At 44.3% G+C, this 24580-nt stretch overlaps 3 protein-coding genes across 6 annotated transcripts; 2 read left to right on the top strand and 1 right to left on the bottom strand.

Moving 5' to 3' along the window:
* The first annotated feature begins 145 nt into the window (after positions 1-145).
* scarf1 (scavenger receptor class F, member 1) lies at positions 146-9025 on the top strand. Its single transcript, XM_080459127.1, has 11 exons — positions 146-377; positions 624-685; positions 818-919; positions 2096-2636; positions 2717-2935; positions 4006-4134; positions 5027-5133; positions 5927-6038; positions 6268-6392; positions 7152-7289; positions 7383-9025. Exons 1-11 carry the CDS (start codon positions 277-279, stop codon positions 8504-8506), a joined length of 2760 nt encoding a protein of 919 aa, XP_080315253.1. The 5' UTR covers positions 146-276; the 3' UTR covers positions 8507-9025.
* Positions 9016-14801, bottom strand: vtna (vitronectin a). Of its 4 annotated transcripts, none has more exons than XM_080459129.1 (10): positions 14716-14790; positions 13851-13970; positions 13327-13758; positions 12417-12556; positions 12178-12334; positions 11767-11919; positions 11510-11689; positions 11123-11461; positions 10249-10363; positions 9495-9634 (listed from the first exon to the last, which is right to left on the bottom strand). In XM_080459129.1, the coding sequence occupies exons 1-10, from the start codon at positions 14774-14776 to the stop codon at positions 9610-9612; spliced, it is 1722 nt and encodes a 573-aa protein (XP_080315255.1). In that variant the 5' UTR covers positions 14777-14790; the 3' UTR covers positions 9495-9609. The 4 variants fall into 4 exon arrangements, with proteins under 4 accessions (XP_080315254.1, XP_080315256.1, XP_080315255.1 ...); XM_080459131.1 differs by having other exon boundaries at positions 11123-11394; positions 11515-11689; XM_080459128.1 differs by having other exon boundaries at positions 9016-9634; positions 11123-11689; positions 14716-14801.
* Positions 14802-16685: 1884 nt separating this feature from the next.
* On the top strand, positions 16686-24561 carry sarm1 (sterile alpha and TIR motif containing 1). Its single transcript, XM_080460176.1, has 8 exons — positions 16686-17543; positions 19312-19930; positions 20024-20236; positions 20548-20639; positions 20736-21062; positions 21156-21345; positions 22635-22756; positions 23124-24561. The coding sequence occupies exons 1-8, from the start codon at positions 17074-17076 to the stop codon at positions 23233-23235; spliced, it is 2145 nt and encodes a 714-aa protein (XP_080316302.1). The 5' UTR covers positions 16686-17073; the 3' UTR covers positions 23236-24561.
* The last annotated feature ends 19 nt before the right edge of the window (positions 24562-24580 follow it).

The following is a 24580-nucleotide window of genomic DNA, read 5'->3' as shown; positions in this document are numbered from 1 at the left end:
TGTCTGACTGAATAGGAGGAAGTGGCTCAAGCTTCCCCAGGATATGGGAAGAGGAAACCCAGGGGCTTCGACCTCTCTGGCTGTGCTGGAGCCACAAGACGACTCACCGCAGAAAAAAAGAGGGAGAGAGAGGGGGAAGGGGAAGGAGGGAAGGGTGGAGGGTCGACGGGGAGAGATTGTGCCCCTCATTGTAGAGTGAAGAGAGAGGACAGACAAAAGTTGGGACGGAGAGGAGAGCCGGGGAGGTAAAGACAGAGCGGTGTTTGGTGTTTGGAGATGGAGCTTCTCCTCAGAGCTCTGGCTGCTCTGCTCTGCTGCTGGCTGTTGTCTGCTCTCTCTCTGGATCCTGCTGGCAAGAATGTTTGCCCCAACACCAGGTACGCTTCACTTTCACTTTCAACAACTGATGATGGCCCAGACTTTTACAGAACAAAGACATGTGGCACCGTTTTGATCAAATCAATGTGTGAATACAGCTTCTGTGATTGGTTTGAGGATGTTTCTCTTCAGCTTAACACTTTCCCAAACAGCTCCTTTGGTGTGAATCAAGGCTAAATCCTTGTCTTCATACATATTGATTTGTGTCATATAAATCAGGCTGATTGTTTGATGTTGTCACTCAGGGACCCGTCTTCCATGGTGTGTTGTACTGGATGGCATCAAGAAGGAAACCAGTGCACAATACGTGAGCTTGAAGACTATAATGACTGAAGTCTCTCTATCAGTTCCTTTATGACTGCTGGTTTTTTTGGGGTTTTTTTTGCTCTTGTCTTATGTGTGTGTGTGTGTGTGTGTGTGTGTGTGTGATTGTGTGTAGCTGTGTGTGAGGGAGAGCAGGCCTGCCTGAAGGACGAGGTGTGTGTGTACCCTGGTGTGTGTCGCTGCCCGCCCGGCTACTTCGGAGCGCAGTGTAAAACACGTGAGTCACCGTAAACACCAGCAGCTGTTTGGCCGACAAAAAAGATAGAAAAATAACCCATTTCCTTCAGGTTTCTGTAAAGTACAGATTACACAACAAAAACAACAACAACAACAACAATAATCCATCCGTCCATTCATCTGCTTTGTCCAACTTAGGGTCAGGGTACATTCTGTACATTCACAGTCCATCACACACACAGAGAGAGAAGTCATTTAGAAACTAAGGATCACTAGATTTGCAATTAAAGGCTGTTTTAAATGTTTCTGGAAAAGATGAATTACAAATACACAATGATGAGTACTTTCCTTAGTATGTGATCTTACAGTTCACACCTCGTAAACTCATTGCTCCTTCTATAATCATAAGACACTTCTGAGTTTGATCTGCACGTTTGTAGCTCAGGATTTATTTGTCTCTACTGATTATGCAATACTATATTTAGATAGCTAGTAGCACTTTAAATAGTTTTAGAGAAGCGCTCTGTGTACTCTTTATTTTACTGGATTTTTAGCCGACTGTGTTTTTTTTTTATTGTGTAATTGATACAATTTGAGCAATCAAACAGCACTTTTATTTAACCACAACTTTTCAGTGCTGTTTCTACTTTTGCTTCGTAGAAATGAGTTAAAATATCCAAAAGGTCGCTGGTCTAGTCAATAAACAGTCTGAATCTCAAGAAGTAACAATATACCAAGACACCAGAAACAATCATACCACAAAGGCTGGTATAACTATGGTTTTCACCAAAATATCATCCGCATTGACTGGCCACTTTTTCCACAGTTTTTTTTGTGCAATATTTGCGTAAACGGTTTTGCTGAATCATTAACTCAAGTCATAGTGTGTAACTCGCTCTGCACCTAGGAGTGTGATATGACCTTGTTATCGATTCGGCAAACTGTTTCTGCAAGAAATCGCAAAGAAACTTACCAGTCAAAGCGGACGGTGAAAAACAAAATGGAGGGAATTCTAGTCCGCAGCGAGCGGCAGGAACGTTCTGAGTTAAGACACATACTATCTTTAATGGTATAACGGTTGATTATGGTTCCATCTGACGCTGAACAAGACTTTTGACACTTAGATATTTACACACAAGTCCAGTTTTTGCATGAATGTATTTGTTTTCAACAGTTGCATTTCTTTATTTTTTTGGGTTTGTTTGGCTGCCACCAGGCTGTCCTCCTGAGTTCTGGGCTCCAGACTGTCGTCAGGTGTGTCCGTGTTACCCACACGGTCGCTGTCAGGCCGCCACGGGCGAGTGCACCTGCTACCCCAACCGCTGGGGTCCGCTGTGCCAGAACACCTGCAAGTGCACCCGCCACGGCCGCTGCCACCCCGCCCATGGAAACTGCACCTGTGACGAGGGCTGGTGGATGTCCACGTGCGCCAAGCCCTGCCAGTGCTCCAGCGCCGGGTCCGCGAGCGCCAGCTGCGACCAGCTAACGGGCCGCTGTCAGTGCCGCCGCGGCCACTGGGGGCAGAAGTGCACCTTCACCTGCAACTGCAGCCAGTCGCCGTGTAATCAGCGGAATGGGCTGTGCGAGTGTGAGGTGGGCTGGTGGGGGTCAAGCTGTGACCAGAGATGCACTTGTGACCTCACGCACAGCAGCTGTGACCCGACGTCTGGGCAGTGCGTGTGCCACCCGGGCTATACGGGCGACCTCTGCAACACCCCCTGTGAAGCTGGGTACTTTGGTAATGGCTGTAAAAAGAGGTATGGACGTACGGAGGTAAAGGTTTCCATTAGTAACCTTTTCAGCAGCACTTAAAGAACCCTGCATGTCTTGGTTCCAGCTGTGGTTACTGTGAAGACAAGCAGCCGTGCTCCTCCACCGATGGCGCCTGCGCCGCCTGTCAGCCCGGCTGGAACGGGACACGGTGTGACCGCACCTGCCCGTCTGGTCACTACGGCCACGGCTGCAAGGAGAAATGCCCCCGATGCAGGAATAATGAACCCTGCGACCCCAAAGCTGGGAAATGTTGGAGTTGTGACCCCGGATGGACCGGACCCAGGTCAGAACGAAATATGAATAACATATGAGATTTAGTTTAATACAGGTATACAGCATATGACCTCAAATGACAAGCTGCAGTTGCGATAACTACCAAAGTCAGCAGATTTTTCCATGGTGCCGCAGCTCTGGAGCCACATGTGGCTCTTCAGCTCCTCTGTGGCGGCTCCCTGAAGCTTTCAGATAATTATTTTCAAATAATCATTGTTTTTATTTTTATTTTATTTGCATACCGCAATGATTTTTCAAATAATCTCCAGCCTACGAAAAGCTAGATTAGGAAAAACAGAAAAAAAACAGTAAGGATAGTGGGGGTTGCTAAAAATGAATTAAATGGTGGAAAAATACTTCCAAAATAATGATACAGGAAATAATGAGAAAAATTAAAAAGTGAGAAGGAAAGAAGACAGTGATAAAAACAAACAAAAGACAAGACGAAAAAAAAAGGAAAAATATAAAAATTTGTAAAAAATAAAAAGTGTGTGTGTGTGTGTGTGGGGGGGGGGGGGGGGGGGGGGGGGGTGAACTGGTCTAAACAGGAAAATTCAAGAAAATCTTAAAAAATAGCTACAAAAGCTAAATGTGATCACTTATATCTAAATAATTGTACCTGTGACACTTCATGAATACAACCCAGATTTTTGTACGTTCAGTGATTTTAGTTTTTTGAAGTTTTTGCTTAATTTAACCTAATTCATATGTTTTGGGGCTCCAGACGAATCTTATTTTGTGAAGGATGCTGACAGCTCTTTAGGTCATAAAGGTGGCAGACCTCTGGTCTTGTGATACCACAAGATTTTTTATTGAGTCACTGAAAACGACGCATAAGGAGGAATAGTTCACACAACAACTGATGAATCTCTGGACACAGTGGTGTAGTGTAACATATGTCGGTTCACCGGATCCAAACGATTCTGCTGCAACCATCAGAAATACAAAACCAAAACTCTTAAAGCCATGCAGAAGACTCACCAAAATCTCCAACACAGGAATGTGAGACACTCCCCTGAGATATAGAAATACAGTCTTACTGAGAGCGGTATTCACAAACTATTTCATGTTGTCATGCAGGTGTGAGGAGCCGTGCCCCGACATGACATTTGGAGACGCATGCCACTTCCTGTGTAGCCCGTGTATCCATGGTAACTGCCATCACGTCACAGGAAGATGTGTCTGTCAGCCGGGCTTTCAGGGAGAAAGGTGACACACACTAACCACTGTTTCACATCAAATTCACACACAGTCCAGTCTGCATGACATCGGGGTGCTTCATACACTGAGGAAGTATTATACTGAAGAAATAATTGTGACTGTCATGTTACAGTCACTAATTTCATTATAGGACACATCTCCACATATTGAATGTTTGGATTATCACAATATCAGACCATTAAAGCTGAATCCCCCAAAATTACCATACAATAATATTTTTTCCAATAATGTATTCAGACAGTGAAAATCCCATGTATTTTACATTTATTCCTCATGAACTGAAACATTTCAAGTCTTTTTTTTGTTTTTCTTTGTAATTTTCTCCTTTAGATTATAACAATCGAAAACAAGGAATGAGAAAATATTTTAATATTTCATTAAAACAGATGTTTTCCTGATTTCTTTCAATAAAAAACAAAAAACACCGAAAACTTTCTAGCATGTATATTTTGAGTGTAGAAGTGAAAGTTAACTTCTCCATTGCTGTATAAAGACCAATGATGTCTCTTTGCTCTGCACTCTGCCCCTAAACAACCAAGCTCAAACAGCATGGCAGTCATTAACCATGATTCTATATGTTAAATCTCATGGCAACCATTACATTATATGATTTGGATTCATTAACTTGAGGAAGCATTTAAAACAAGGAGCTTTCTGTAATCTGTCCCATCGAAATAATACAAGTTTCAGAACGAATCAAAAGGGAACTCCCCAGGTTGAAACCTCCGCTGTGGTCACTTTAATTCTCCTCTTTGTGACGTCAGAGTCATCATTTTAAAAATGGATGATGATTCAGCGTTCATACAGAGGCTCTTTTTGTTCATCCTGGTGATGTAATTATTTGATTTTCTGCTTTCTTTTTTTTTTTTTTTCTTTCCAGCTGTAACAGCAGCTGCCCCACCCTGCAGTTTGGTCTGAACTGTTCCTCCGTCTGCGGCTGTGGGGAAGGAGTCGCCTGCCACTCAGTCACTGGCTCCTGCCCCAACAGTACGTCCACACATTCATCTGTGTGTGTGTGTGTGTGTGTGTGTGTGTGTGTGTGTGTGTGTGTGTGTGTGTGTGTGTGTGTGTGTGTGTGTGTGTGTGTGTGTGTGTGTGTGTGTGTGTGTGTGTGGTTATGGGCCTGAAGTATTAGTCTGGGAGCCAGGTGCAGAACTCAGGATGATTTTACTACCTTTTTTTCACTTTTTTTTCTTTTCAATTTAAATCTAATTCCACTTTCTGACCAGTTCTCATTAAAAGTTATTATTTCCAAGCGGTTTATTGAGCATGTCACTGTCCCAATAGATTATAAAAATTCCTTTTCAAGGTTATGAGCTTCACTTTATAAAGCCAAGATGGGCTTTCTATCTAAAAATTAAGTGACATAAAGTGCTTGAAAATAATCTCTTTGGATGAGAACTTGTCAGACGCAGACATTTCTTTGTCCTTTTGTGTATCTTCAAGGTGACATTTAAAAGTAGAAAGGTAGCACGGCCAAAAACTCTGGTTTTGCTAGTCTCCCCTATGTGTCAGAACACTCAATGCAAAATGTCATACTTTCATGACCGTCTATGCAGTTGCAGTAACCTTAATATTTTCATTTACATAATTTTTGCCAGAAACATTCCCCTAAAAGGACGTCTTGTGGCCCCCGAGAGCAAACGGCCCAGAGTTGGGAGTGGTCGGTATCAACTTGTGATGATATAGGCGAGCTGGAAATAATAGTGGCGATAAGGTAGCACAAGAGACGAGCAGTGGACCTGGGTCCCGGCCTACATGTCATCTGTTTGTGTATCAGGTAGCCGAGGTGCGATACTGGCCGGAGTGCTGGTTCCTTTGCTGCTGGTGCTTCTCGCTGTGCTGTGCTGCTGTTTGTGCTGCGGAGGAGGACCAGCTCATGGCAAAGACAGGTGATAACCGTAATAACTTTCAAAGTTACAAAGGAACCTAAAATACAGCAAGGACTGATTTTAAATAGAGAGACTGAAACAGAAACAAATAGAAAAACAGTTTGAATGATTTTTGTACTTCCTTAGAAAGAAAATCAAACTGCATCACAGATCTGAACTTAAAGGGGTTCTGACTGTGCAACTGAAATAAAGTGTTTAATCAAGACAAGTTCTCTCTCTGTGTCTGAAGAGCGACGGTGGCTGATGGCGGCCTGTCAGTCCGGATGAAATATCACGTCTACAGTGTCCTGGCAAACATTGGCGCCGCCCTGCCCTGTGTCTCTGACTGGTCCTCTGGACTGCCGCGTGTCACAGGTGAATCCCACACACACAAACAGCACGAGTTATGAAGTCACACTGCACCGTTCAGATAACTCGGTAAAAGGTGTGGCAGCATGAAAGTGAAGTGTAGTTACGCAACTATTTATCGCCTCCTTGATTAGATTAGTCACTGAAAACCCATGTGACATGACACACTATCATTTAGCTCTTCCTTAGAAATGGTTTCTTTGTATACTACAACATTTTTAATTGTTTTTTGTTGTGTGCAGATGCAAATACCAGGGTATAAAGTTGAGTATTTGTGTCTGTAGATTAGGATATATTGCAACTGAGATGAAAAGAGAAAATGTATTTACTAAAATCTTTATTTTTCATCTTTTTAAAATCTGAATCATCTTTACATATTGAATCTACATTTATTTGGTACTCACCTTCTCAACTGAATATAATTAAGAAGAGAAAACTGTATTGATCCAAATAGGTCATAACTTAGTGATGAGGAGGTGAAATATTTTGATTCATTCACGTGGAATTCATTGTTTGAGATGTTCGACTGATTTCCAGATTCCTTTCCCAACATAATGGAATTTTTATTACAGGAAACGTTTGAAGTTACATGCCTTGTTTTCATGTGACTGAGTCCTTTTTTTATGCCACACACACACACACACACACAACACACACACACACACACACACACACACACACACACACACACACACACACACACACACACACACACACACACACACACACACACACACACACACACACACACACACACACACGCAGTATCTCACCACGACCCAGAGCTGACCTTCAACCACAGCTTCATTGAGCCGCCCTCCTCCGGCTGGGTGACTGAGGGTTCGTCCTTTGACAGTGACGAAGAGGAGGGGGAAGCTCTCTACTGCGTCCCTCCCAGAGAAGGTGGGAACAGTTCTACGTTGAACTTTACATCGCTCCTCTTTTGGGTTTTTGTCCTGGATGCGGTTGATTTCCTGTTCTTTGTCTCTTGGACAGACATCCCGGCGGTGGCGGGTGGAGAGTTCCAGGAGATGAGCTCAAAGTGCAACATGTTTTTAGACCCTTCGGGCTTCAGCAGCGAGGACATCACGTCGCCCTTCAACATCCCTCGCACCTCCAGCATCGCCAAATCCAAGCGGCCCTCCGTCTCGTTCGCCGAGGGGACTCGCTTCAGTCCCAAAGAGAGGCGGGGCTCCGCTCAGGACCCCGCCTCTCTCCCACGCGGCAAACCCAAGTCGCCCTGGGGGGTCCTGATGCTGTCGGCCCTGCAGGGCCAAGGAGTTGCAGCCAGAACTGGTGAGGAGGAGGAGGGTGAGAATGAGGAGAGGGAGGATGCAGTGGATGTCCAAACAGATTACGAGGAGTCGGAGTGTGACGCAGTGAACCAGGACGAAGACAAAAACCCGTCTCAAGCCACCTCGCAGGGTTCCGGGTTGTCGGGAAGAAAACGGACTATGTCCAACACAGCAGCTCATAAAGGGACACAGCAGTCAACATCTGGATCTGACGCTCCGGCAGGCACCTCCAATAAAGTCACGACAGTGTACGTAACTGTGGGTAAAGCAGGCAAGCCCGTCACCAAGACAGAACCGAGCTCCGAGGGTCCGGTTCAGGCCATGCTGAGGAGACTGGGCAGCCTGCAGAGACAGAGGGAGCAGGAGCCCAGCAAGTCCAAACCGAAGGGAGGCGAGGGGATCGCCAAACCACCCAGGAGGAAGCTGGGCACTCGGGCCAGCTTGTGGGAGCAGGGCGGGCCGTCTGGAGGGGAGGCGGGAGTATGCAAGCCGGTCAGGAGAAAGCCGGCCTCCCACAACCCTCCTGATACAGAAAGTCCCAGCGAGGCTCCGCCCCCAGAAAGCGTCACTCCCAAACGGCCGCTCTCATCCATTCTGAAGAGCGTCCCGGAGCTGTCCTCAGCCGCCCCGGGGTCAGATCAGAGCACTGGAGGAGACAGGAGGCAGGACGGGGACCACGGTGGAGCAGAAACAGAGAGTAACTACCTGACTGTGGGGCCAGCAGGGGGCGCCGCCAGTCTGACTGAGGTCATCACTAATGAAGGAGCCATTGCCAGCATGACAGATGAACCCTGCTATGAAAACGTCTTGATTAAACACTCATAACCTCGTCAGCAGAAACTACATCAGCAGGTCTGATAGAAATATGACTGCATGTGTATTACTGAGCAGCCTTACTCCTCCAGATGCAAACACTCCTCCATTAAATCAGATGAGCAGTTAATGAGGATCACAAAAAGGAAAAACAAAACTAAAGAAGGATGATTTTAATTTCTGGATTCAAGATTTTCAGAAAAACTAAATTTGCTTTGAAAATAACAGATCTAAACTTGGAGGGGTAATTTCAAAAGTTTAAGAGAGAGATGACAATCTTATTCAAATGTCAAAAATAACAATTTAAATTAGTCTCAGTATTGTGATTTTTGTTTTCTTAGCACCTTTAGTTTGAATGCAGATTTTAAAAAAAACTAAACTTTTTTTTTTTTCTTTCTTTTTCGAGGCCCCAAGAGAAATTAAAAATCAAAACAACTTTTGTCATTTGGTCTGTGTGAGAGCAGCTCATAAGGTTGCTTTAATCCAGCAACAAAAATATTGTTAACTCCACTTTTCATTTTAGACACTAACGTTGAATAAATCTTTTATTGAAAATACACTTGAACCAAAGACAAAACCAGATATTTCGTGTAATATGCAAGAAATATTTACAAGTTGTACTCTTTTTATTTAATTTGCTTAAAAAAAAAAAAATGCATCCAAGTACAGCATGTCTGCATGTTCTCCCTGTGCGTGCGTGGATTTCCTCGCTAAATTGCTCCTCGGTGTGAATGTGAGCGGTTGGATGGAAAGGCGATGCCGGTTCATTAAGAATGAACAGACAAAATTAAGTTATAGGTTTAAAGGAATTTAGGAAAATACTGTTCAAATGTGAATGATTTTGATATGATCAGTATGGAGGAATATATTGATGCTTTTACTGTTCAGAAGAAATGCCAGCGTTGATAACTGACTGATTATTCTGCATGCTTGTGCAGGCTGTTTGTTTTTTTGTTTTGTTTCCCCCCTCTGTTGAGACATTATCACAAGTCGCTGCTTCCTGGTCTTCATTCTCATCATCTTGGTCCTCACCGGATCTTCACCCTCCCCTATCTTGTAAAAATGTGTCATAGTTCCGGACGTTACTCTGAATTTCAGTGTTGAACAGTTGTCAGTCAACAGGTATCGCCAAAAATCGACCTGGAATGACAAACAAAGGGCTGAATTTCAAGCGTAAACGTCTCCGACCTGCTGTCACCTTGTGAGATGAACATGAACACAAAGTGACACAAAGCAGAGAGAACTGCCGTTAAGTCTTTCTTCCATGTTGTTATAGACTGTATATGTATGTTAAAGAAGAAAAATGAGAGAAATAAACATGTTGCATTTTGTAAATATGAGTGATTTATTCTTGAAAACAAGGTACAAAACCAGGATTATTCTGTCAGTGGGAACGAAGCTTTGAAAAGCAGTGAATATACAAAACATTCAACCTTGTAATGTTGCAGATTAGCATTTTAAAAGGTCAAAGTAAACCCTGGGCTCAGTGGCTGTGTGCAGACGGCTGCAGCTGTTATCATCCCAGCTGGATTAAATAAGGTTGGTCACCTGATGTTGGGAACATATGAGATAACAAAAATAAAAAAATCAGCCTGCCGAACTTTGACCATGTGCTCCTGCTGAACTTTCACTTATCTCCAGTATTTACTTGACAAGAAGGCAGTTTTACACTGAACATGTTTGGCACTTCTTTTCTTTTAATGGAACAAAGATTGTTTCAGAGAAAAATGTTCATTCAATGTGCAGCGCTTTACTTCTCTGAGCCCGTGGCGTCTGAGCAGCCCAGCCAGTACTTGGCGATGGATCTGGGGTAGGGAGGCACAGCGGGATCCACTCTCTTGGTCCTGAGGTCCACTCTGTAGTATTTATCTGGAAAACACGCAAAAAAGCCAGTCACCTTTGCATTAGTGGAAAGCCATTTCGAGTTAATGTTTTATCAGTTCCTGTTTCCTATATATTAAAGAAGTATCATTTATGTCTTGATACTTTTGTGCACTGGGTGGCAGTAGTGGGTCACTGTTTAGAATTAGTCAAGAACTTCAGAGACGGTCTGTTCAACAGGCTGCTACAGGCTGTGAGATTTTCCCGGACGAAAGATAACGATGGTGTGAGAATTGTGGTGATATCTTTGTTCTTGGCTCTAAATCGGTGGTCCTGCGTTGCACTGTGACACCGGTTCGAGGACTGTCGTTGTCATGGTTTTGTGACCAAAGACAATCTGCGATTAAATTTTGACTATCAAAAGTTTGGGGCGATGATTGCTGCTGCGACCTACGCCAACTAACTGACCAATAGAAACGCAGTATGAGATGAAGTAGTGATCAGTGCTACACCCAAATACATGCTTTGCGGCTACAATGGCAAAACGCATCAAAAAAGTACATGGGAACGTTAACGAGAACGAATGTATTTAGAAGATTGTTAAAATTGTTCAGTTTGAGTCTTTTTCACCTGAACTCAATAGAGTGCAAGTAGTAGAGTGACTCAGTGCACCATCTTGTGGTGCAAAGGAGTGTTAGGAGAATGATTAGATTTGGTACGATAAAGTTGTGATGAGTTTTTGGTGGTGTTTTGGATAAAAAATGTATGTACTTCACCTTTAAGTACACATTACAAATGTCCATTTACCTCCTTTGAAGAAGTAGACGCTCTGCATGGGCAGGTCGCTCTGGAGGTCGTAGTTGCCTCTGTTGTTGTTCTGTCGGTACCCATCTCTCCGCCTGTCCTGGTCCCAGTCCTGATCCCACCGTCTGTCCCAGTCTCGTCCAAGCCTCTCCTCGATCTCCATCCTCCTCTCTGCCAGCCTCATACCCATGTCCATACCTCGCTCAGCAAACTCCTGGCCCATGGCCATTCCTCGCTCGGCCATGGTGTTCCAGTAAGCTGACCGGCTTCTCCTCCTCTGACCCCACTGCTGACCCCACTGCTGGCCCCACTGCAGGCCTTGCTGCTGACCCCACTGCTGACCTTGCTGCTGACCCCACTGCTGACCTTGCTGCTGACCCCACTGCTGACCCCACTGCTGACCTTGCTGTCGACCCCACTGCTGGTCGGGCTGGTCGGGCTGGTAGTCATGGCGGCGGCGTGACCTCCACGGAGGAACGTACATTCTTCCCGCCATGACAGCGTCCACAGGCGCCTTCAGGCCCTTCCAGTCCTTGTTGATAAAGTGGTGATTGTCATGATGCTGAGGCACTACGGAGGAAAGAGGGTATTAAGCTGGAAACATGCATCCGCTTCAACCATAATATGACTTGACAGCACTGACTCACAGTCGGAGAAGAGCTCGCTTAAAAAACGCTCATAGTTGTGGTAGTACACGTCGGTGTAGCGCCTGAACAGTGCGGACGGAGACCTCGCAGACATTCTGATGCACTCCTCGTGGGACGGCTGGTGCAAGAACTCATAGGTGTAATACTGTTCCCCTGGAAAAGAAACCAACAAAATACCAGATAAAACGTGATATTCAAAGGGAGGCATCTCTTGTCATTTGAGAAAACCATATAATTGTTAAACAATAAAGCACAAATGTCTTGATCATGTCCCCTAAAAGCGGAAACCCTCCGACATATTGGCACGGAAGTCACACCTATGACTTTAGTACACTTGTTGTATCACCTAATCTTAAATCCTGTCGACAGTGCAAGCATTCAAAATATAAACTGTGTGACGTCTGGCCATACCTTTGAAAAAATACACCTTCTCTCTCCCGTTGTGGCTGGAAGCCGGCAGAGCGAACGCCGCATCCACATGGTCGGGAATCCTGTCGAAGCCGACGCTGATGTCACGAGGATAGTCCTCATCCAGCACGCCGTTGTCAAACCTCCAGTATTTGGTTCCCTGATGAGAGAGGTAATACGTACAGAGTTAGAAGGGAGACAGGGTGTTCATTTTGAAACTAGGTGAAATTCAATGCTCCCACTTTGAACATGTAGGTCTTTCCCTGACAGTTGACCCTGGTGAACGCAGCGTCGATGGGTCCACTGATGCCCAGCACATCTTTGATGAGCTTCGGGTAACCGGGCAGCACCGACTTCTGGTCCAATTCGAAAAAGTACTCCCCTGGAACAAATTTATAAAACTGTGACCTTCAGTATGATAGCCGTTAGCTCATTTTGATGCTAACTGTGTAGGTCATGTAGCTACATCACTGTGTGAAACACTGAGCAGGAAGCATCTCCATGGCAACAGATGCTGATCTCATTTGATCTCCTCTTATCCGCATTGAATGGAAACACTTCTTGCAGTTTTTGGGGATTTATTTGGAAACAGCTAGTCGTTAATTTACCCAAAATGTAATTGGTTGGTCCCTGGATGACGACAAATCATCCCTGAAAATTTCATGCAATTCAGTTGAGTAGTTATTGTTAAAGTTGTTAAAATACATACATACAAACCAATAAATACATACACGCAGATGAAAACATAACCTTCTTGGCGAAATTTTGTTGGAAAAGTGAAACAGAACATTCATAGAATTCACACAATAGATCTGAAGGAAGCCACTGCATAACTAGATGATGACTTTTTTTTATATAATCTGTTCATGTTTGGCACTGCTTGTGCATGTATACGTACGGGAGTGGTACATTATTTTTTTGGTATGAATGGGGATTATTGTCGTCTCACTATAGTGTGCTTGAATTTTGTTGTGTCTTTGCAATGGAAACTAAATAAGTCTTCAGTCTTGAATCTATAAGAAGTGAATGACGTTCATCAGTCTTCTGCCTCCAGCTTGATATCAGTCAGACTGTCTGAATCCTGTGAGCTGACAGACATGTGAAGGCAGCAGGAAGAGTCTGTATGTCTTTGACCCTCAGCCTCTCACTCACCTCTGAAAGCGTAGATGGAGCCATTTTTCACCTGCATGAAGGAGTCAAAAGGCCTCCCGCTGCAGACCTGAGCGTCGGGGTCCGGCACCTCAGTGGTGGCTGCTATGGGAGCAGTCGTGGTCTCAACTGCTGCATCAGTCTGAGGAGCTTCACGCGTTGTGGGGGGAACTGTGGGGGAAATGGGGGCTTTCTGTGTGACATCGGCTCTACTGGTGTCCGTCCGGCGGGGGGCTTTGGTCATTTCCAGAGAGGTGTGTGGACGTTGCGGGGGTCTCTGATTGAAGTCTGGCAGAGGACGGCGTGTGGGGTTTGGCTGCCGGCTGCTGGCTGTGACTGGCTGGTTGTCCGCTGAGGGTACGGGCGATGGAGTAGGCCCTGTAAGCAACACCTCTTCATCATCATCCTCGGCCAACTCAAAAGTGTCTCCTCGAGCTGAGAGGAGAGAAAACATTGATGCAACCTTGTTTCTCTCTCTGTCCAATCTGGAGTGTTTCACAACATGGGAGAAGCAAAGATTCTCTTACTCGTCATACCACAGGTCACCTCGTAGTCAGAGCAGCAAGACTTGTAATACTTGCACATGGAGTCACACTGACACGGCTTCTGGGAGTCGAAGCCGTTTTCACAGCGATTGATACAGGACTCTACAACAGGAAGCACACAGTTGGTTCAAAGTTCACTCACTGCAGTACAGGGAAGTGAAGAGTCCAAAACACTCCAAATCAAGTAGTATATTGAGAATATATGTATTTTTTTTTTCAGGTAAATAATCTTACTCATAGTTTCCACAATGTAAATTACTTTTAAAATAATCAGTCTTTACTGAGTATGCCCACAATTCCAACAGAGAAGGTTCCTGCTGACAACAACAACAACAATAATGATAATAATACATTTATATTTTTATTGCACTTTACATTTGCAAATCACAAATCGCAATAAAACACTTCAAAAAACTGTAATAAAAATGAATAAAAACAAAAATAAAACAAAAATAAAACACTTAAAACACGTCAATGAAAGTCAATAAGAGCAGTGGAATAGGAATGTGCCTAAAGAAAAACAACACAAGTAATCTTTTCTGATGCAATAATTGCATTAAATTTCAAAATTCAATGTATTAATCATACAAACAGTGACTAAATACATATGTTTAGAACAGGGCTATCAGATTCTACAGAACATTATTTAACATTAATGATCTAGTGTTACTTCTGTAAAAGAAAATGTCACTACCCATGGGATGCAGCCCGGGATACAGGCCTCAAAATAAAGTCAAGATAGCATAATGCAGAAAACAAAATGAGAAATACTCCTCTGACTCCTCCATGATCGAATTAAAACAAGCTCTTCCTGAACTTTAAAGCAGATTTTTGATGTAAAACTCACCATCGGCTGATAAAAAGTCCGCGAGCAAAACGCAGAGCAGCAGGACGGCTGGCAGCCTCATGTTGCCTCTGGTTGTGTCGGAGGACAGAGTCAGAGAGTAATGACAAACTGTGTGTTTCCAATCATTGGAAGCATGTGTCAGTCAACCCTCTTCATTGTTTGCTTTAATCTTATCAGGAAACCTCTTCTTTCCCCCTGAAAATAAACAGGGGCAGGAGAAAGAAAAAACGATCAATAAGAAACTAAACTTATGAAAACACGTGAGCCTTCAACAAGATTGTTTGGGGAGATTTTCATGGTAATTTAATAAACATATCTAAGAACAGTGGTTTTCTCTGTGTCATTCATATCACAACCTTCCTGAGACGGACTGTTAGTCATTGAGGTCAAACTGAACCCCGTTTCTCCTTATTTGTACCGTCACCTTCAGCTTCAGCGACGATCTGCTGCACAGTCTCAATACAGACTGAGCTCACGAGACGTTGGATGTTTTACAGTCCCAGAAAAGCAGTGTTATATTTCCTAATACAATCTTTCTAGAGGACATGCAAAACTCCACACAGAAAGGCCTGACCTGTCTGCATTAGATCCCAGAACTTCTCGCTATGAGGTGAGAACGCTGACGGCTGCTCCAGCTTTGTGCAGCTCATCAGATGATGCTGGTGGAGCTATTTGTGATTTGTTTAATTTAGACTGAAGTTTAGTTACAGCCTAATTTCTTTCTTTTTTTTTGCTAAAGCTAATTTGCTTTATTTTGCATTTATGCTGATTTATGCTATTTTTTGCTAAAGTCCGTCATTATTTACCTGCTTTTTTATTGGTCACTTTCGAGAGGTACATTTATATAAGTGGGTCAAGATGAGTGGAGGGCATACGGTTTTTTAACACGGCGACAAGGAGGCTGCAGAAAATGTCATCTGTATGCTTGCTTCAACGATTAAGTAAACACCTCAAATGGACTTTCTGGTATGGATATTGATTTAATTTTGATTTGTCCAACTGCGTAAAGCCAACCCGTGACGTAGCCTCAGTGGCCATTTGAAAAGTTTGTTTAATTTTGTTTGTTATAGACACATAGCCACTACAGATGATGTTCATTAAAAACATTATTAATGCTGCGAATAAATTGGGAAAACTCCACTGAAGTCAGATCTTGAAGTAAGAGTGCCAAAACATAAGGCCCCTGTACCAAAACTGGCTCCAATCCAGCTCGCCAAAACCACCAAGCAAATTGTCAAAATGAAAAAGAAAACGATTTTTTGGACTTTCGATTGTGTTTTTTTTTGGATATTCCGCTGTATTTTGCACAAGAAGGTATTATTAAAATTACACTTATGTTGGGATTTTAGTCATTTTAAGTCGTAATTGTGATTATTTTGGGCAAATACAGACATTGTTTCTCATGTTTACTCTGCACCACCACAGAGAAAAACTTTAAAGACTAAATTTAGTGATGTCCTGGTCAGCAGCAGAAACACCTTCACCGAAGTGCACCAAAGGAGACCCTTCATGCCTGTGTCAATAAGACTAATCCTTCTTGTAAATAGTCTTTGTATCTTTCTGCTTATATATTAACATTTAATATGACTTATTGAATGTTACCTGTACTTTACTTTATTGATATTTGAATGCCTGTTTTATTTATCTTATGTTCTTTTCTAGCACTATTACAAGAATTTCTCCCTGGGATTGATCAAATATTTTCTATTTCAATTCAATTGAATTCAATTCAATAGGTGATTATGACACTATTTTACTGGTTCGGGTCACTCAAGATGAGATTGGGTTGTGAATGACCAATGAAATGAAATGTGTTTGACACCCCTGATATAAAGTGTCTTTATCCAAACAGGATGTTTGTCAAGAAAGAACTAGAGTTTTATTTAATGTGATAAAGTTTGAGTCCTGTGTCGGCCTGGGGTCTTCTGCAGCTCCTCCAGCAGGGGGCGCGCTGATCACCGGGTACCGCCAGAAGACCAGTGAGTGGAGGGGAGAAAGGGAGGTCGGCTACTTCAACTCCACATCTCGGGGCAGCATCCGGAGGATCCGCTGGGCGGTGCAGGGCCCCTGAAGATGCGAGCAGCTCACTGACCGGAGGATGCGACAGGCCGGGAGCGTCCGCCGGGCGGAACTCTGGAGGAAAGCAAGCCGCTGCGGAGCGTCGGCGGAGGGATAAACAATGAGGACAACAGGCCTCTTTTGTCTGGAAAACTGAAGAAGACAACAGTAGATTTTGTATTTTTGCTGAATATCAAGCCGGTTTTAGAATATAGCTCCTCTTCCTAAGTTCTTTCGGTCCATTCAGACTCTCCTACTGGACCGACTGTCGGCCCTGACAACAGACGCACGCGACGGTCGATGCTCTTCTCTCTCGCGCTCTTCCTCTGGAGACTCTACCGGCATTTCTCCGACATGTTCAGCTCGGACAGACTCACCGTCCCGGAGTGTGTCAGCCGGCTGCAGCGGGGCCGGAGCGGCTCCGGTTCCGGGAGCGGCTCCGACCCCCGGGCTGTGTCTCCGGGCATCAACGCGGACGTGCAGGCGGTTTTGGACGCCTCGCTGCCCGCGCTGCGCTCCGCCATCAGGAGCCTGAAGACACCCCAGGGAGGGCCGGAGGAGACCCGCAGGGCCATCGCCGAGATCTACCAGCTGGTGGAGGAGGCCTGGGTGTTACCCGCCGTGGGGCGGCAGGTGGCCGAGGAGATCTGCAACAGGATCCGGCTGGACGGAGGCCTGGAGATGCTGCTCCAGCTGCAGCAGACCCCGGCGGTGGAGATCACCTATGAGTCTGCGAAGCTGCTGGAGCAGATCCTCATCGCAGAGAACAGGTACAGCCGAGAAACCTCATGGTTCCATCGGACATGTTAGAGGGGACAAACAAACCAGGGGGAAGATCTGAAAGCACTTTAAGATCAACAACTACAACAACATGACCTTCAAACTGAAGTCTTGAGACTCTTCAACAAGAACTGGGTTTCTTAAAATGTAAACAGCTTTTAAACAAGATTCAGATACTTAAAACTTGATGTGGGACTTAAATGAGCCAGATCCATCAAACCACAACAGTATGGATTGATTTGACCTAACAAACAAACAAACAAAAAAACAAACAAACAAACAAACAAACAAACCCAGACATAGGCTCCTGGTGGACTCTACTGACACAAACTATGTGAATGAAGGTGGCCCAGAAGTGCCAATCCATTAATGCAACTGCAAAAAGCCACAACGCAATAACAATAACAACACCACAGAAAAAACATCACAGTAGCATAAAGCCATAAAACAACAAAAACCCATAGCACAACAGCAATAAAGCCAAAGCACAAAAACAACAACATAATAGCAAAAACAACAAACAAACCAACAGCCAGCGGCTTTTTGGCTGTTGTCTTGTTGTTTTTACTGTTGTGTTGTGGCTTTTCACTGTTTTGTTTTTTCTGTAGGATTATTGATTTTGCAGTTGTATTGTGGCGTTGGCCCTTCTGAGCCACCGTAGACTTTTAGATAAAGCTGAACTCGACAACAGACCCAAAGTCTCTGAAATACACATTTTATTGAGCTAATACACAAATTCCTTACGGCTTTGTTGTGGTAAAAGAAAAAATCTCTCCATCATCTCAAAGTATGTTAAATGGTGAAGGTGTTCAGTGACATTCAGTCCAGATCATTACAGTTACCAAGCTTCACTAATGCACGGCCACAACTTAATGAGGCCAGTGAATGACCTAATCAGGTCGTGGCCACCAGTTAACAAGACGTGGGAATGCAATAACTGATCAGTAATGAGGGACCACAATTTAATCACTTCATTCCCACGCTCTGGGCTCCGAGAAGAACTGGTGGACACTCACTGTTGTTTCAACAAAATACCATCAGAGTAAAAGCAAAGGCAAAATAATCTATTCTCAAGCACGACTACATTCCTTAAGTGAATTAGTTAAAACCACATTCTTGACTCACCAGCAGTGGGAATTTGATTGAAATGACTTATATTTATTCACAAACACATTTCCCAGACAAATCATTCTTTAACCGATATAAAATGTAGACATTGTGTTAAAGAACTGCAGACATGAAGCAGGAATTTTCACTGTTAAAACAATAAACTTAACAGTTAAAAAAATGCAGATGAAAAAGTTTTTAGTAACAATTTGTGATTTGAAGGTAGAAGTACATTACTAAGTGTAAATTGTACTTTTTTCATTTGTACTCCAAAAAAGTGCTTAAAAACAGTAATACGTTTATTTTGTAATTGTTCATGCCAAAACTAAAAATCTCAATTGCTGTAAACCCAAATGTTGAAAAGAATAGAATTAGGTATTGCAAATCTAATGTATCTTAAAACTTCTTCCAGGTACTTTTTTTTTTTTCATTTTCTATGACATTTTAACATTTCAGATTATCTAAACCGAAAACCTTTAATTACCTTGATTTATTTTACACATGATGAGGCTGGTACATGTAGAAACTAACGGACCAACAACAAAGTAAACACACAGAACAAAACAGATCACTGTGAGTTTTAGGATTAATATTTTTCTCCTTCAAAGATAAAAAACATTTTTCTTGAAAGCATTTTCTGTGTGAACACAGGGACTACGTGGCTCGCCTCGGCCTGGGCGTCATCCTGAACTTGTCTCGGCAGCAGGACGACGCCCAGCTGGCCCGCAGCGTCTCGGGCATCTTGGAGCACATGTTCAAACACACCGAGGAAACGGCCGTGCACCTCATCTCCAACGGGGCCCTGGACGCCCTGCTCTTCTGGTGCCGCGGCACCGACCCCACCGTGCTGCGTCACTGCGCCGTGGCCCTGGCCAACTGCGCCATGTACGGGGGCCACCGCTGCCAGAGGTGGATGATCGAGAAACAGGCGGCCGAGTGGCTCTTCCCGCTGGCGTTTTCCAAAGAAGACGAACTCATTCGCTTCCACGCCTGCTTGGCGGTCACCGTTTTGGCTGCGAACCGGGAGATCGAGAAAGAGGTGGTGAAGTCGGGCACGTTGGAGCTGGTGGAGCCGTTCATCGCCTCTCTGGATCCTGATGACTTTGCCCGCAGCCTGCTGGACAGTACGGACTCCATGCAGGGGAGAACCGCGTCTGATCTGCAGCACCTGCTGCCACTGCTGGACGGCACTCGGCTGGAGGGGAAATGCATCGCAGCGTTTTATCTGTGCGTGGAGGCGAGCATCAAGTCCCGTCAGCGCAACACCAAGGTACAACCCGCTGGCCCAGAAAAGTCAAGCCTCAAATAGCATCAAATGCTGGTAGTTTTGTTGTGACCGAGCTTTGATTGGCCCCTTTTTCAGATCTTCCAAGAGATCGGAGCCGTGCAGAGCCTGAAGAGAATTGTCATGTACTCCAGCAACGGCACGGCCTGCGCCCTCGCCAAGCGGGCGCTGAGCATGATGGGAGAGGAAGTCCCAAAACGGATCCTGTCGTGCGTCCCCAACTGGAAAACCTGTGAGGTTCGGATGTGGCTGCAGCAGATCGGCTTTAGTACCTACTGTGACCGTTTCCAGGTGGGTGACATATTACCAACACTCCACCCATTTTCTTCCCCCGCTTCGTCCACACGGGAATATAAAGACATAGTCTTCTGTAGTTCTTGGTCAGTTTCAGTCAAACCTTTAATGGGAGGTGACCAGAGGGCATCCCATTCCAATGCTGGCTGCCTCGTCTCGTTGCTGAGACGAGGCAGCCTCACTTTGAGTCTCTTCCAGATGGTTGAGCTCCTTGGTTGAGAGTCTTGGTCATACTATGGAAGAAACCTAATCTGCCACCAGTTTAACTGGTGGTCTGCCTGTGAAATGACTGTGATTCTTCTACACAGGAGCTTCAGGTGGATGGAGACCTGCTGCTGAACATCACTGATCAGGATCTGAGCTCTGATCTGGGCATGACTGCAGGTTTAACCCGCAAGAGGCAAGGAGAGCATCCAGTACAAAGAATTGAAGATAAGCAATATGACGCTGATCTAATTTATTTTAGTAACTCCCTGTGTTGTGGGTCGTTGTGCAGGTTCCTGAGGGATCTGCGTGTGCTGAAAACGTACGCCAACTACGCCACGTGCGACCCAAACAACATGGCAGACTGGTTAGTGGAGGTGGATCCTCGGTTCCGCCAGTACACGTACGGCCTGGCCCAGTCAGGAGTCGATCGCAACAACATTCAGCACCTGACCGACCCGCAGCTGCAGCACGACTGCCTCATCAACAACGGAGTCCACAGAGCCAAGATCCTGGCGTCCACCCGCCGGCCCCTGAAACCCTGCCACACGGACGCCCGGCCTGCGGGGCCCGACGTCTTCATCAGCTACCGGCGAACGACCGGCTCCCAGCTGGCCAGGTGAGGCGGAGAGCGTGTCGGGTCAAAACAGGATTTTTCTTCTGTGTGCATCTTTTGACTTTGTCGTTCTCCGCCCCCCTCCATCGCCCACAGCCTTCTGAAGGTGCACCTGCAGGTCAGAGGTTACAGCGTCTTCATCGACGTGGAGAAGCTGGAGGCTGGGAAATTTGAGGACAAACTGATCCAGAGTGTACAGCGGGCTCGTAACTTCATCCTGGTCCTGTCTGCCAACGCTCTGGACAAGTGCATGGGGGACACGGCCATGAAGGACTGGGTGCATAAGGTCAGATATGTGAAAAAAACAACAACAAAAAAAAACTAGGGATGTCCCGATCAGATAGGTAGATATCGGATCGGGGCCGATATTGCTGATTTGTGAGTGATCGGGAATCGGCAAATCCAGCCGATCACCCCGCCGATCTAAAAAAATAAAATAAACACGGTCCGCAATGTCACCTAATAACCACAACAACCACGGACTACAAGCTCCGGTCGAGCTGCAGAAGCTAGAAGCAGGCGGAGCGGGGACATAGACCTATAAAACTAGAGTTATGTTAGAGTTAGGTTTATGTGTTTATGTGCAGAAGTCTACTTCTAAATTTTGTTGTGGTCTGTCTTCTTCTGCGTTTTTGTTGTTTGGTGAGTCACAGCGCCCCTAAAGGCCTGGCATGTGTACTACATGCCCTGAAGCCTCGAGTTGAGATGTGTTCATAGTGAGGTGTGGACGGTTTTTTGGGAGAAGGTCAGGGAGGAAACAGATTGTTATTTTTCGTCGTGTAGGTGTACCCTCAGTTTACAACAACAACTAAAGAAAAAGCTTTAAAATAAAGTATTTTAAAATAAAGGACAAGTACCCACAGGGGAGCGATATGGCGAAAAAAAATAACCCAGAAGGTTACACTAGTTTGAAGGGAGACTGGGATATTGTGAATAAGTTTTTGAGAGAACTATGTTCAGACTACTTTTGTCAAACAGGTTTTACCACTTTGAAGTGGAATTAAGTGTTTATAATTCACATTGAAATGTAAATGTTTTGTGACAATTCAGGTCAAACCTCTCATACTGCTTTAAGTTAAACTGAAATTTAATACACAAAGAAGTTACATTGCCTAAGAGCATTTATGTTTAAGTCATTCTGAGAAGAATTTTGATTCAATAAGTGAGTTTTACAATAATTCCTAGCTAAACAAAGCTTCTGCCAATAGTGCTTTTAGCTTCAGACATCTTAGTTGCTCCAAAAATAGTTGAGTATATTTGCAATAGCAATGTGAGTATCGGATCGGGAAAGTATCGGTATCGGCCAATACTCAATTCTGAAAAATCGGATCGGTATCGGGAGCAAAAAAGTGTGATCGGCACATCCCTACAAAAAACCTTGACTCCAGTGCAGCTCAGACCTTTATTGGTTCATGCAACAGTTTTTTTTTTTCTTTTTTTAAGGTTAGATTTTCAGATGTTTTCACCACCAAAATAAACATCACACATTAACATTCATACAAGTTGAAGATAAAAACTCAAAGTGGTGCAAAAGAGCAACTATGTTAAATGTCATGAACTGATGGTGTCTTGCAGGAGATCGTCACCGCCCTGGCGGGGAAGAAGAACATAGTTCCTGTCACAGATAACTTCCTGTGGCCTGATCCCATGTCTCTACCAGAGGACATGAGAGCTATTCTCAACTTCAACGGCATCAAGTGAGTCTCTGATAGGACAGTGCGTTTTGTGTTTACTATGGGGAAATAACTTTCCACAGGGGGGGGAACCATGGAAAACTAGGATTACTGTGAATGGCTGAACTGTAAATTTTGCTCCATATGAATATATTTTCGTAGAAAGTTAGTACGTTTCTTGGATTCGATGAGCTGCTGTTTCTGCTCTGCGTCTGCCGTTGGGAATCCTGCAGGGGGCAGCGCTGAGCAAGGTGACAGCAGGGCATATTGTGACAACGACATGTTTCATGAGCACTTTCCCCAGTACAAGGGCTGACGTCTGCGACAGGGCATGAGGGAGCTTTAATATTAATTATGGACGTCATCATGCTGCTGCAATCTCCCCAAACAGGTGGTCGCATGAATACCAAGAGGCCTCCATCGAGAAGATACTACGTTTCCTGAAGGGACAACAGGACCAAACGGACAGAGCAGTCGACGCCAAAGAACCGAAGAAGAAATAAACACTCGCATAACCTCGGCTAGAACTAATCATGATGCCAAATTCCTGATGCCCTGTGGCGAACTGGCGGCAGCGCGCCACAATCTGCAAACATGCATGTTGAATTTGATTGTGTTTAGATTAACAAAGCCCACACAAACGCCTAATATTAGACCTGGTGAAATATAAACAACAAAGGTCATTGTAGATTGTATATAATAAACTGTAAGCCTTTAATGTGTCGCTCCCTCATACTGCTGTATGTGTGATGTTCAGGTACAGTATACACCTTCTGTATCTCAGGAAAAGTAACCGCTCGGCCGACAGCGGCACCCAGCAACAGAAGTAACTGTATGCAAACATTCTGTTTAGTCAAAAGGAGCAAAGCAGGTCAGAGGATCTATTGATAACCCGGTCGTCTTTGTGTGAGGGTTTCAAAATAAGACATCGACATGACGAGAGTGAGGGTTGAATCTCACTGGGCTGCCGCAAGAAGCACAAAACACAATTTGGGAATTTGTTTTGCAAAAATATCTTAAATCGCAAATGTTTTGCTAAAGTCTCGGTAATCGTCAGTGTCTCAAACCCTTTTCAAAAATTCAGTATGATTCCAGGTGAAAATGAATGCTGACTGTGCATTATGTGAAATGCCACAGCCCAGTGAGACGAGATAGACGTGACGCTTGGATGACTAAACCACTGATTTAGTCAGAATTACATTTACAACCAAAGCAGAAACATTCAACATATCCATGTAGTATTACCATTATCACTCTGCCAGTAAAGTGACCCTGACATGCAGTAACATTCAGTACTCTAACCTGCACCGCTCCCTATGGTTTACAGACCGGCAATACCACAGTGTCACATAGCAAACTATCATTTCTTCCTGTTAACTTGAGATTTATTTTTACTACAGTATTGACTTTGGTGAGTAACTGTTTGTCTGCCTGGCAACTTAAAAAAAAAATCATGTCAGCCAAAAACAAATCCAGCAATCGATGCATCTCATGTATTGTAACATTCAACTTCATTTGATGATGTGCGATGTGTGACTGAACTGTTATCCTCACACATTCAACAAGGCAGCAATCAGAATTATTGTCATTTTATTGAATCATAACAACTTGGGACTTTTTTTTTTTGTTGCATTGTACTGGATGTCAGTGGTTTTTCAAAATAAAACCAGAATACGGTTACCTTTCAGTGCTTTCATTTCATATTGCCTTAATATAATTTGCCTGTAATGCTCATTGCTTTAATTCAATGTATTTATTTTTTTGTTGTTGTTGGATAGGAGCCATTTGTTTCCATCGTGTGTTCTGAAAGTTATTTAAATCTGAATGATAAACATAATAAAAAAAAAT

The sequence above is a fragment of the Lipophrys pholis genome (assembly GCF_963383615.2).
Source record: "Lipophrys pholis genome assembly, chromosome: 3".
In the NCBI taxonomy this organism is placed as follows: Eukaryota; Metazoa; Chordata; class Actinopteri; order Blenniiformes; family Blenniidae; genus Lipophrys; species Lipophrys pholis.
Note: the sequence above shows the minus strand (reverse complement) of the source record. Positions and strands in the feature narration are given on the sequence as shown.

Coding starts and splice junctions, on each gene's coding strand:
- vtna (XM_080459128.1), bottom strand. CDS start 14,776: ATGAGGCTGCCAGCCGTCCTGCTGCTCTGCGTTTTGCTCGCGGACTTT. Junction 13,759..13,850: donor GGTGACCTGTGGTATGACGA/GTAAGAGAATCT, acceptor CTCTCCTCTCAG/CTCGAGGAGACACTTTTGAG. Junction 12,557..13,326: donor CTCCATCTACGCTTTCAGAG/GTGAGTGAGAGG, acceptor AATTTGTTCCAG/GGGAGTACTTTTTCGAATTG.
- sarm1 (XM_080460176.1), top strand. CDS start 17,074: ATGCTCTTCTCTCTCGCGCTCTTCCTCTGGAGACTCTACCGGCATTTC. Junction 19,931..20,023: donor CCCGTCAGCGCAACACCAAG/GTACAACCCGCT, acceptor CCCCTTTTTCAG/ATCTTCCAAGAGATCGGAGC. Junction 20,237..20,547: donor CCTACTGTGACCGTTTCCAG/GTGGGTGACATA, acceptor TCTTCTACACAG/GAGCTTCAGGTGGATGGAGA.
- scarf1 (XM_080459127.1), top strand. CDS start 277: ATGGAGCTTCTCCTCAGAGCTCTGGCTGCTCTGCTCTGCTGCTGGCTG. Junction 920..2,095: donor CGGAGCGCAGTGTAAAACAC/GTGAGTCACCGT, acceptor GGCTGCCACCAG/GCTGTCCTCCTGAGTTCTGG. Junction 2,936..4,005: donor CCCGGATGGACCGGACCCAG/GTCAGAACGAAA, acceptor GTTGTCATGCAG/GTGTGAGGAGCCGTGCCCCG.